At 35.0% G+C, this 13,373-nt stretch overlaps 1 protein-coding gene across 3 annotated transcripts in view; it reads right to left on the reverse strand.

Moving 5' to 3' along the window:
• Nucleotides 1-3,839: 3,839 nt before the first annotated feature.
• Nucleotides 3,840-13,373, reverse strand: part of LOC128680080 (uncharacterized) — a 33,275-nt gene continuing 23,741 nt past the window's right edge. For 2 of the 3 annotated variants that reach the window (XM_053762832.2, XM_053762830.2), the window contains exons 20-21: nt 12,823-13,077; nt 3,840-12,613 (exon numbers count right to left, since the gene is read on the reverse strand). In XM_053762832.2, coding sequence (XP_053618807.1) covers nt 12,586-12,613; nt 12,823-13,077 — 283 coding nt within the window. In that variant the 3' untranslated portion in view covers nt 3,840-12,585. Of the gene's footprint in view, nt 12,614-12,813; nt 13,078-13,373 lie in introns of all 3 variants that reach the window. The other variant, XM_053762833.2, reaches the window with a different exon arrangement.

The raw sequence follows: 13,373 nt of genomic DNA on the forward strand, positions 1-13,373 counted from the left end.
ACGTGTATCACGTATCCTTTTCCCGTGTCGTGTACGCATCGTGCACGTATGGATGCAATAACGTGCTACGCGTTTTCTGGTAGCACCCAGTTTAGATAACGTAGAGCGGTCGAACGAACTACGAATATAGATGTTTAAATTACAAATATCTGTACCTCTGTAGGAAAGTGGATTTTTGGCTCCGACGCTCTGCGGCTGAGGAAGTATTTTTAGTGTTTTATTTCTTCAAAAGAATGTATACAAAATGGCTTACAGGATAGTAGATTATGGAGACTGACGACTGTTAAGGCAGAGCCTGTATTACAGTACGTCAGTGCTCCTCCCATATGGGTGGTATACATATACTTATGTATGTGCTATAACTATAAACTAGACTAAGATTAAAACTACTTATACAATAAATATCTCTACCAATACATTTCAAGCTAACAACTAGAACTTACAGGAAGAAACCAGGAAAACGTTAAAATGAGATAGAGAAACAAGTCGGCCCCGCCGTACTGCCTATAACCCTGGTGGTACGGTGGGACTTTAAAATGTGCTCTAGTCAAGAGATCTCTCAGAAATGAGGTATAACAGTTTTATATTCTTTTATCTATGGTTTTATACCTATATATTTTTATTTTATCTATGCCTGTATAGAATAGATATAGATCACTCACTGTTGTACTGAGTTAATTCATTCAATGCTAAAAATACATGATCGATTAGGCACGTAAGCGTTAGACATAATCCAATACACGTCGTGACCTCAATGTATGTAGATATCCCTTAATATTACGAGCTGAATATTGATGACTATGTACACCTAGGTACATATCTAGGTACCTAATGTTGGATCAAGGTTTCTCTTTGTTCACAGATAGGTCATATTGTCTCTATTACTTTTATAATTATCCGTCCAGTAGATTTTGCGTGAAAGAGTAACAAATATAAATACATCCTGACTAACTTTCGCATTTATAATATCAGTGGAGTATGATAAAACCACACCGATTGAGTTAACCCCAAAGCAAGTTCGAGACTTATGTTTTGGAATACCAACTCAACGATACTAAGTATATTTTATGATATATATAACATATATATATATATATATATATATATATCTATATCCGAGACTCGGGTCAATATGTAAGATATCATTTTCCATCTTGGCCTAATCGGGGATCGAACCTAAGATATCCAATGTGGCATCTCCGCTATCGTGCTACAGAGATCGTTACTACATATTTCCAAAGGACCTGTAAATTGCGCAAATGAATTGAATTTAATCAAAAGTTGTTTCAAACTCAAACTTATCAGAACTTGTAACAACTTCATTTACAAAAAAATCTAATATTAATACTACTTAGTCACATTTATCTATCTACACTAATAATATACATAAAGAGTTTATTATGTTTGAATGAACTACCGCCTACTTACGTACCTAAAACCCTAGCAGGTTTGTATATAGTAGGCGGGTAGAAACAACGTGGGTAAGCCTCTTCAAAAACTCCTTCACCAATTTCGGGGTAGAAATACTTAGTTATATATTTATTTATTCAATCTTCTTTATCATTGACAGCACTCCTTTTCCCACTGTTGCTGGCCTCTCTTAATTTATTCTCTAACAATGTACAATTGTGTCAGAAGTTTACATATAGTTACAATCAAAATCCATATTAATATTGATATATATGTATTTTTGTTTGTAATGAATAACCTCAAAGACTACTTGGCTGATTTTGATGGCATTTATAGGTGGCATGATAGGACAGCGACCAGCGAAACCTTCAGGGATACTTTTTTTATTCCGGTCTTACCCAAGCTAGGCCAGTAATTAGATAATATAAAAAATTAGTACTACATTCAATTCAATGTACAATTTAAAAAATATAAACAAATTATAATTACACCTAAACTTTCCTCAAGAAGGTAAAAAATTCGTGCGGTAGTTTTTGAGTTGATGGCATTCATACAGACAGACGCGACAGGGGGTAGGCTGTAAGGATAATACTTAGGTACTAAAATTCCGAAATTCACACGGAGCCACAGGCAAAAGCTTGCTCGATGCTATTAGTAAGCTAGTAGAGTCCACATTTTTTCATTGTCCCTAACTAAAAATAGAAAAACTTGCCCGCGGACTTGGAAAGTTGTTTCGCATAAAATCTTATATATTGCGTCGTGTCCTGTCCCTAACCCTCCCCGCATGACCTTCAAACTTGTTTATTTGGGGCGTAAAAAATTGCGCTCAAACGCACACGTCATACACATAACCCTGAAGTTGGAAATACAAAATTGCAGTCGCCACTACACGAGACCGCGCCACGAATCTTGCGGCTAAATGTGAAACTAGATCGAACATGAGTGTTGTTTTCACCGGACCGCTTCTGCGGACCTTCTCTTAGCCTTTTTATAGTTCCTACAGGTGCTACCCATGTTACAAGAGTTCATTTAACTTGCTTATTCGGATGGAATTTTGTAGCAGATATCTTCAAGCATTGAGCCGTAGCAAAACTAGTAACTACTGGCAGAGAGCCAAAAGAAAATGTTTCTAGAAAGGTCTTAGCTGTATAATAAACCACGATGTGGAAGGCAAGTGGAGAAACCACCTCACTATATTCTCTAAAAGTGGAGTAAGGGAAAATGCTCCACCGACATTGATTGAGCTGAGTAAACACGTTCAGTTTGTATATAGTAGATATAGTTGAAAATCAGCGCTGTGACTTTTTCTTTTGATGGCTAGAACTTACTTTGGTGTTAACGTAATGTGTGTGATTGGTCCATATATATTTAATGATTTATCTGCGTGTGTTCCCGGTCAACACCACAACAGTGTGCGAAGTACTGTGAAGGCTCAGTGTTAAGATGGGTAAGTCGTGCACAGTAAATAGATACAATATTATTACCGTGGCTATACAGCAGCTACGGTATTAAGCTACACCCGGCTGCCCGCCTGACGATCTCTCCTTGGGAATGCTATTGTCGCCTAGGACATTTATTCTAGGGAGAAAACTATACGACATTGTAGTATGTACCTATTCTATTTGTGGAACTCAGTTTTAACTTTTTTTTCTTGGACCAAGGGATACGCAACATGTTTTAGGATATTCCTGGCACCAGAGGCATTCCCAATGATTGGATGAGTGATTTTGTTGTTACTTTTTCTGTTAGCCAATGGTTTTGTTTCAAGTTAGAACTGAACTTAGATACAACCGATAAATACGACCTTTCTACAAAAAACAAATATACGCATTTCTGTATTTCTTCTTACAATTTTGTCGTCTGACATGACCTTTACGATCACCGTAATTTAGGGGAAAATAGTCGCATACATACACAATCACGCTACAGAACTAAATAAACAACCTGTGGTTAAGTATTTGTTGTATAATATTATACACGAGTCAGATTGGTATACATACTATACAATACTCAAAGCAAGAGTAGGTTTGGTACTTAAGATGTTTACAACACAGGCGAACGTTGAGTGAGACTCAACCACTGAGCTACCAACCTTGTTTATATTAGTACATGCGTAGATTCTTTGTGAATGCTACAAAATGTTAATTCCAGCCGTTCTGCTCAATTTGAAATATATGGGCGGCTTATGGTTTCCCACTCATATCGTACGAGACGACCAAGGGATAAAAGGCCTTGACAACTGATGGGTAACAATAGCATTCCCAAAGAGACTTGATGTCAGGCAGGCTGCCGGTGGTAAAGCAAAAGCCGGTTCAACATTTTAAGGTTTAAGTTAAGGGAGACTTCTGGCTTCGAGTCTTCATAGCCGCGAAGGAAAATGTGTAAACGTCGATGGAGAGATCAAAAAAATATATAAATCAAACACAATATTAGATATTTCTTATATATTTTTACATTTGAAATAATACAGGCGGTTACAAAAAAAAATAAATAAGTCTTCAATGGTTTACATAGTCGTGATGTTGTACAAAAAATGCATACCAACTAGAAACTAGACTCGCTAGACATACTGTACATAAAATAATTATCAAAAGATTAAAACCACGTCGCTAAAGTCATATAAGCGCAGTTGGGATTTTAGTCAATTTAATATCACTAATGACTAAAAATGCATCTGAGGGTAGTTCTCAGAAAAATTCCCACCCACGCCCATTCTAACAGTGTTGTTTTCTGTTCGACCCACAGAATCTCGTCCTACATAAAAATATGCTTCCGTCCCATATATATGCCTATCGTGCACGCTGGGAGATATGATACAGTGCATACAGAATGCGTAGGTCGTGACCAACTACTGGTCACAACTACAATAGTGTTTAATAGTCCAATTAGTCAAGTCGAGACAAAAAGTTCCAAATATATGCTTAATACGTCCCAAATTTTTGTGTGGGACGAAACTCAGTAGGCCCGACAAAAAGCTTTACAGTTTAGTTGTGTGTCGACCGTACGAATATTTTTACTAAAAAGTTATAATAACTAAAGTAGGTTTAGTGAGATTACACATTAAGATGGCGCACCAAAGTATTTACTAGACGAATATTAGTAAAACTTTAACGTATAGTTCAAGAGTATACTGACCGTTAACTACACAAAAGAAACTGTGCTAAATTAAAAGTTATTCGCACGGTAACACCAATCTTATTCATAAAAAGTGAACGGACACTTGAAAGCGTAGACCGAGAGAACTATAGACATGGTGATCGCCACATATAACTGTTTCAAACAAATCTTGACGCATACTGGTTAAAGCGATAGGCTCCTACTAAATAGCGACACGCGAATAGGGACAAAATATACTTGCGCTCTGTCCAGTTTCATCTCGAGTAGGTATATCAAGCATAACTGGTTCTTAAGTTTTCTCGCTCTACGCTTGAAAGGTATTTTAGTAAAAATGTTTTATCCCTACCTCTCCAATATTTGACAGAGACAGAACGAGGCAAAACACTAAGGTTTCAAGTGTTCGTTAATTTTTCTGAACAAGACAATATTATTTGATCAATGTAAGGCCGTTATCTAACCTGTAAAAAACCTCGGCGACTATTGTATATATAAAAGTCACGTAGGCGAATTCAATCTTTATATCGAAATTTCTTGACGACAGCTATTTCGAAAAAAAGGTGATTTTTTATTTTTTGACAATTTAATAATGCTTCGTCGAAGATGTTAAAAATAGTTGTCGCAGAGAAATGTGACTGTAAGGATTGAAACGTGGGACTAATATCGAACTAACTATGGTATAACACAACGGTGGTCGAACAAATAAAAATTAAACATATTGAAGTCACATATCACAATAGCACATTACATAGCTCAAACTCTGCTATAAGTGTAAGCTTGATATATTTCAATTAAGTTGAAATTGTTGCCTAAATGACTTTCAGTGTTTCGTCCCAATGGGGCTAATAATCATGGGACGAGATACCAGAACTTTAGAACTGTATTTTCATCTCAAAAAAAGAAACTAGTCTTGCAACAGCTGTTTGAAAAAAAAAACAATAATCTATTCTGTGACAATAATATACAATAAGGTACAAAAATTACTATACATAATTCAGTGGTTAACAAACATTAATAATTGTGATGAAAATAATAATAAATTATCTACATTTCTTGTGCTACTTTGTGTCGGGTTAGTGGTGTTAGTAATACAATAACGTGTAAAAAGAAGTGTTATGTAATCATATCTAAACTTGCCATGAACGCGCAACGTCCGGACGTGTCGTGGTTACGATTAGGAAAGTCATATGCATTTTGCTTTTAGCTGTTCACATTAGTTCACATCACACTAGAATTAGAAGATCCTATTGCTCCGTTGCGCTTCATTGTTTTCATATGTTTTGACATTGATATACGTCGACGTACGTCAAATCTCCATACATGTCAGCGTTGTCCGTGGACGGACGGACGGTCAAAACAACGGAGCACGATTAGCAATGGGCCCCGTAACACATACATCTCACGGACGAGAATTGATGGCATGTAATGATATACTCTCTAAATATGGCATGAAACTGATTATAAAAAAGAGTATAACTTCAAACATGAGTGAGAGAAGCGATAGGGTGTTTCGCAGAGCGTTTCGACCGCTGCGGTCGCGCTGTCATTACAATTTTTCAAATTTTAACAACGACAATAATGAGTTTTACTGTATGACTTTACATTAATCACTCTGTACTGTAGTAATGCCATTTTAAGAATCATTGATTTTGGAAATAATTCCTTCCTCAAAAAAATTGACGGATTGTAATGACCGCGCAGCCGCAGCGGTCGAAACGCTGCGTGACGCGGCGTAATAGCGCGTGTTCAGTCCGCCTCAATCACACACCACACGGGTGAAGAGAGACGGACAAATAGATGCATCACGCAGCGAATACAGTTTACGAATACCTCTCGTTATGATGTTAGCAAAAGTAAAAATTTTTTAGGTACTTTTAGAGATAGTAGGAAAAAATCGATGCTAAATATAAGTTGAGTTTCTACATCCTTCCATTTAACCAATTGGTTTTAACATATTTTACATGTTTCACGACAATAAATACATGAGAAAGGCGGGTGTTTAAAGTCGTATCTCCATATTTATATGCAGTTTCACGGCGAAAGCCGACATCCCAACAGCTTTGTGGAAAAGCGCAAAAAGGTAGAATAAATAACGACAAAAATAATTAATTATATTTTCTGTCAGTCTATGTGTAGCTCTCAATATTTATATTTTCTAAGATACATCTTATATTTTAGTCAATACATTTTGGTTTATTAAATCACACTTTAGCATGTCAAAACCTTTGGAATGTCAGCCACGGATTAAAATTTGTTGACAGACAAAATGACTACAATAAAAACGACACACTCTATTCCAACTTAAGCTTTACAACTCGACGAAAGTGATCCATCAATACAAAAACAATGTGCGGATCCGCATGAAAAAGTATACGTGAAAATAAGACATTTTAAGAAAATTTCAAGCGTCTATATGTTTTATAAAATGAAAGTCGACAGTGCAATGGACAGCAGAGGCATTGTAATACCGAATACCCATATCACTGCACAGATACTAAACTCTAAATAGTATTAAATTATAAAAAATAAAGTGATGCCATCATATGGAATAGAACCTCTTATTCTGGAAGTAAATTTTTTTTTTCAATTCATTAATTTAAGTAATTTTCAATAACAATAATAATTCTTAGGGCCTGTTTTAGCGCTTGCTGATAAAGTATCTGATAGTCTAAAGTTAACATATCGAACTGATAGCTTTTTAAAATTGTGTTTCACAAGTGTTGGTTAACGCTAAATTGCCAATAACTTCAGGCATGATAAATAAATAAATAAATATATTAGGACTAATACCACAGATTGAGCTAGCCCCAAAGTAAGTTCGAGACTTGTGTTATGGGATACTAACTCAACGATACTATATTTTATAACAAATACATATATAGATAAACATCCAAGACCCGGGCCAATCAGAAAAAGATCATTTTCCATCATGACCCGACCGGGGATCGAACCCGGGACCTCTCGGTTCAGTGGCAAGAACCTTACCACTGCACCACCGAGGTCGTCATGATAATTTAACTCTTTCTCTTTCACGCGGATCACCACAAACATACATATTCAAACTGTAACAGATTTGTGTAAAATACTTTTTTTTACTATGGCAAGTAAAAATAAAGTGTGTGGAATGCTTGAAACCGGTAGGGTTATTGTTACAAAAATTGGCACAATAATGTACGTACAAGGCGGTATTAGGTACTTATTAATATTAAAAACCTGGCAACATTTTTACACCTTACAATCTAGGGAAACTCTCAGGCGTACATACAACATGGAACATTTATTTATTATTCTAGCAATCTTTTGGAATAGTCCACTTAATCAGAGAATATGGTAATAAACTATTACTATATGTTAGAAAATGTATTTGAAAATATTGAATTCTAATAAAAAAAAAAAACACCTCAACACCGGATTAACGAAATTGCTGGAAAAATACATAATTTCGGCGAAATGACTTAATTTTTATGTCAAGATAACCTTTTTGTCGTGCCGACATTATATTTTGTCGTGGGATTTTATTGAGATATCAATTCTTTCGAATACTTTTAACAGGAAAAATACCCATAATCATTAAAACACGATCATATTACTCACCGCCCATAGTTAGGCACTAATTAGGAGAAACAATTTTAGTTTTATACCTATCTACGAATATCCAGGAACTGACTCGAGTTTATTTTTTTAAAAAACAAATTTCTCTGATTGGAAGAAGACTTAACTATAAAAATGACAGTATACACATGCGCAGAAGAAACAAAAAAGGATGAATGTATACAAAAGAAAGAGAAGCAAGACAGCATTCTTTAATATTTGCATCCTTTTCTGTTCCTTCTGCAGCTTAAGGTTTATGTGTTTCGCAACATTATTTTTATGATAATTCACTGACAATTGATCCCTAAAACTATTTAGCTTTAGAAATATGCGATGACAATGAGAGTTACCAATATAACAAATGTTTCAGAAACAGGTGATTCTCAGAGCGTTGCGCCGCTGCGGCCGTACTTTAATTACAATTTTTCAAATTTTAAGAAAGACAATAACTAGTTTTACTATCTGACTTTAAGATAATCTGTACTGTGGTAGGTAATGTTATTTATTTTAATGATTGATTTTGAAAATGATTCCTTCCTCAAGAAAACCGACGGGTCGTAATGACAGCGCGAACGCAGCGCTCTGTGAATCACCAAACACGATTAACGAATTATTCCATGATTGCATGACAATACCCTGATTCAATTGATTAATGTTCAAAATTGTGATTATTGCAAAGGAAAATATATAAATTGAGCCTGAAACACTTCTACATATATTTATACATACGTGTATATATATAAAAATGTCTGCGTCGACGACCAAAATTCACGGCTAAAAATAGTTTTTTTTTTTTTGTAAAGAACAATTTTGACTAAGTAACACCTAAGAACTGATTCAATAAGTTTACACACATTATGTCTACTCAATACATATAAAAGTAGTGTGTATTTAGATCAGATATCTTTCCTGTATTTCCGCTATCATGTAAGACAGAGACGAATAGTAGTAGCTTGGAATCCAGTCGAAATAGTCCTTTAGCAGTGAATTGAGTCGTCGCGCGGATTTAAGACAATGATACTTACTCTAACGTTACCTAAGTCAGTAGCGACATGGAACACCCACTCTATGTAGCCTACATTCGGTAATACCTCTAACGCGCTCATCTTTGGTTATCGTACGGGCGGGAAGTTTACACGGAATGAATCGTATAACAAATATAGTTTTATTAGCGAAATAATATTTATGTGAAAAGTGTAAAAAATTTACTACCAAAATATAAATGAAATATTATTTTAAAGAATGTTATATATATAAATGCGCGTGCAGTTGTGTAATATATCACAAAAAGAGTATTATAATTATATAGTTTAACGGAAAAAGAAAAAGTAGAATACCAATGATTGTATAAACAATTCTCAGGAACGTAATTACTACGCATCTAGTAAGTAAATATTATGAACTTAATGCTAAAAGCATTTTCCAGCTAATCATTAAGACAAACAGAAAAAAATCGTGGGTCGCAAAAAAGTATTTTATTTATTGATGATTGAATTGAATTATAAAATGTAGAAACTGAAATGTAGAAACTAAGCAATAACGTTCAAAGTAATGATTCCTGGGGATAAAAGTCCCGCAAGAACTCTTAAAATTGTTCCTATCTACGCGGTATATTTAGCTACTGTAAGCCTAAAATGGCACGAAACGATTCTGAGCGCAAACCACCCGCCGCCTCATATACACAACACTAGCTCTCCAAATACACTACCTCAGTTCAAATATAATATGAAAGATTATTAAGAACAGAACAGTAAATTGTGACAGCACTCGAAGATAATGGAGGGCAGACGATTACGACGTTAATTTTGCGCATCTATAATAGTAATGAGCAAGTGAACCGTTTCAAGCGTCTTCCCTCCATAAGGTGCCTTTTTTCGTGGAACAACACAAATACGAATTGAATTAAAGTACTATTTTGTGCTATGAGTTTTAAATAATAAATAATACTGTCAACGACGCCATTTTTATCTCAAGTGGCTAGGAAATTTGAAAAATAACTCAAAAGTTTTGTCTAATTTATTCCATTATTTTTTAAGAGCGTTTTCAAAATTGAGAAACGCATTATAACGTCTTTGACATTTCTATTGTAATCTGACGCGCACTGTAAAATTAATATACCGCGATATATAAAAGATACGTTACGGTTTGGAAACATAAAAGGTGGGTTAACATATAACAATATGTAAAAACTTAATTTACATATTTAAGAATTTATATTTGAACTGCGGACGCGACTAACACGTTTGTCAGAGACCCGGACAAAATGGTAAACATTTAAGATATATATTTTTTTTAAATTTATATAACAACTCAGAACCGGATCAAACATAAAAAAATCGAGATGACATGATGGCTCTAAATAATAACAATTTACATAAAGACAACCATCGCTTTTTTTATTTCTTTTTATATTATTTCGCTCTAGTGCTTCACAAATGAAAATTATTCACGATTATATTTCGATCGATGAGATTGAACACATTTATTTTAAAATTTTCTTTTGATAATAAAATAAATAATTTACCTCTACATACCAGAACGACGAGAAAAGAAAAAAAAATACATAAATTGTATTGTAAAAATAGTCATTTTGTCCAGGCACTCTGAAGCTGGGCGTTGAATGGGTACCACTAAAACGAGATTATCCACTGAACACACGTAATGGTACGACACCATAGCCAATTTACACGATGGTGCAAAACTATTAAATAATGACGCATTCTATATTTTGTATTACTTTTTTATTTCCGTTCCCGTGGGAATTTCGAAAAATCCTCTCTGGACACCCCCCTAAACTCCCCAAGGAAACTGCATTGCAAATTCCTGGTATATAGGCTGAGCGTCATACATTAGTCAATTAGGAGAGAATTTTATATGAAATGATTGATCAAAAATCAAAAAGGCTAAGTTATATTTTAATCTGAGAGTAAAATACTAAATTCTATCTCAACCAATGTATAGTTTGACGAATCAAAGACATCGATTCTATGTAATAAGCGAGAACAACGAAATTTCCTCATGGTAAATATCATCTAATTTTGCCTTTATATAAACATAAAAAAATGGAGAGATGCCTTTGCCCAGCAGTGGGACACATGTTGACTCTAAATAATAACAAAATATAAACATAAACATATATCTAAATATAAACATAAAAAATGGGACTTATATAAGAATTTAGTTTTAGGTCTGTCTAGATTGTACTGTACTACGTGCGAAATTCGTAAAACGGTCATAATAGAATTGCACCATCTCCGCAACAGAACGTTTCCACCTTAATTGACCAACCACTAATAAGCAGTCTTCACATTTATATCGTAATTACAATAACTAGTTTAATAATAAAAAATACTGGACCATAAACTTGATTTAATAGGAATTACAAATAGAGTCAACTCGACTTAACTCGCGCTAGAGGCTGTCATTGAAAATTATACCTTATAAATCATTACGTCAATGACCGTTAAGGTTCAATTTTTATTGACAACATCTGGCGACATCTACGCGAAGCCCGTAAATACATAATACACATCCGACCATATGTATATTTTAATTACAAAATGTCACCATTGACAAAATACATCTGTATCCTAGACATTTAAATTGCTAAGAAAAAGAAAATATTAAAATATAATCTATTTTACGCGTTGCTCTAATGTTCATTATAAATTAACTATTGCACTGCTATCTATCTGTTGCTATGGAAACGTTTATATGGCTAGTTAAATCTGCCGTGTCTACTTACTCGAGCATATAAGAATACCTAAAAATAATACAGATTTATTGTATTATTTTATATTCTATATAAATGTGTGTGTGCTAATATATTTTTAAATTCATTTCTAAATGTTTTCATAAATCTGTCATGAATGCTTTATCTGTTCATTAATAAAACTTAATTCCACATAAAAGCGCTATAAATCTCATATGCTCAAGTGAACACGCGACAGATTACTATAAAGTCGAAAAAAATTGCTAGAAAAATCTTTTACCGTGCGGTAAATATTCATAATGCACACAACCACATCTTATTTCATAAGAGACAAGCTTATTCCAATTAATTTATTGTTAACTTTGAGCATCATCGACGCCATATTGAATTTTTTCACAATCTTGATGCGCAGAGACAAGAATTACTTTCTTTGCTAAAGTCAAAAAAAAATGATTTTGCAATGATTCCTGACTATATTTATAATCATGTTTCTATTTATGGATTTCATTAAAGTGTCCACTTGCACATAAATCAAACTGAAACGAAGCACAGATGGAGCCACTGGCCTTATATCAAACAGAATACCTGGTACTTCACTTCTAGCTGCCGTATATATTACAATAGTTGCCTACACCCACTATATACAAGCGTGGGTGATCATGCATCTCGCTCGCACGCATGGCTACGCCTCGCCATCTTCTTCCCGCGCAGCCTCCACAACGCACTGAGTATTTATATCATAATTTACAATATTACCGTCACTCCTGGTGCGATGAGCTCGGAAACCTGTGAAGAATTAGACAAATCTTATCATAAATATTTACATAGTAATTGAAATATAATACTCAACATGTTTTGTAAGGAAGGAAAGTGTTCTAAATTTGTGAAAACTTGGCTTACTGATTTATATTTAAGATCAGTGCTTAGACAGTTTAAGTGACAGCTGCTGGTTCTACTAAAAAAGAACAAATAAATAAAAAACACACCTGGTTCACCTGTTAGCTCGAGCCGTCAGCAATCGTCCGTATTGCGCCAGAGCGCAGTAGGAAGCCAGCAGCGCGGAGAGCGTATGCGGACGCTGGTCAGTGCCGCAGCGCGCATGCGCAGCGAGCGCGCTCGCGCAGTACAGCGACGCGCGCTGGTCGGCGGCCGAGCGATAGCGCCGCTGCGGGTCGCGCGCGCGCGGGTCGCGGGCGCCGCCGCATGCCGAGGACAGGGTGCAGAAACTCATCGCTTTCCAACCCCCGTATCTGTTCATTAAGAAATGTTAAATTTGTACTTGAAAAAATGTTAGGTACTTTATTTATGACTAAATGTTGCCCGGGGAGTCGCTCCCGTGGAATAATGTACCTTTTAATGGTGAAAGAATTTTTGAAATCGGTTCGGTAGTTCCAGAGATTACCCCCGTCAAACATACAAACTCTTTATAATAATAGTATAGATTGGCTTTGAAAGAGCATCACCTCTTGATACTTGATACAGTCATAAAAAAAATTAAACTTCTAACTAAACCAATCTTGTTTAATAAATAACTTTGATTTTTTAA

This window comes from Plodia interpunctella, chromosome 23, assembly GCF_027563975.2.
Source record: "Plodia interpunctella isolate USDA-ARS_2022_Savannah chromosome 23, ilPloInte3.2, whole genome shotgun sequence".
Taxonomy (NCBI): domain Eukaryota; kingdom Metazoa; phylum Arthropoda; class Insecta; order Lepidoptera; family Pyralidae; genus Plodia; species Plodia interpunctella.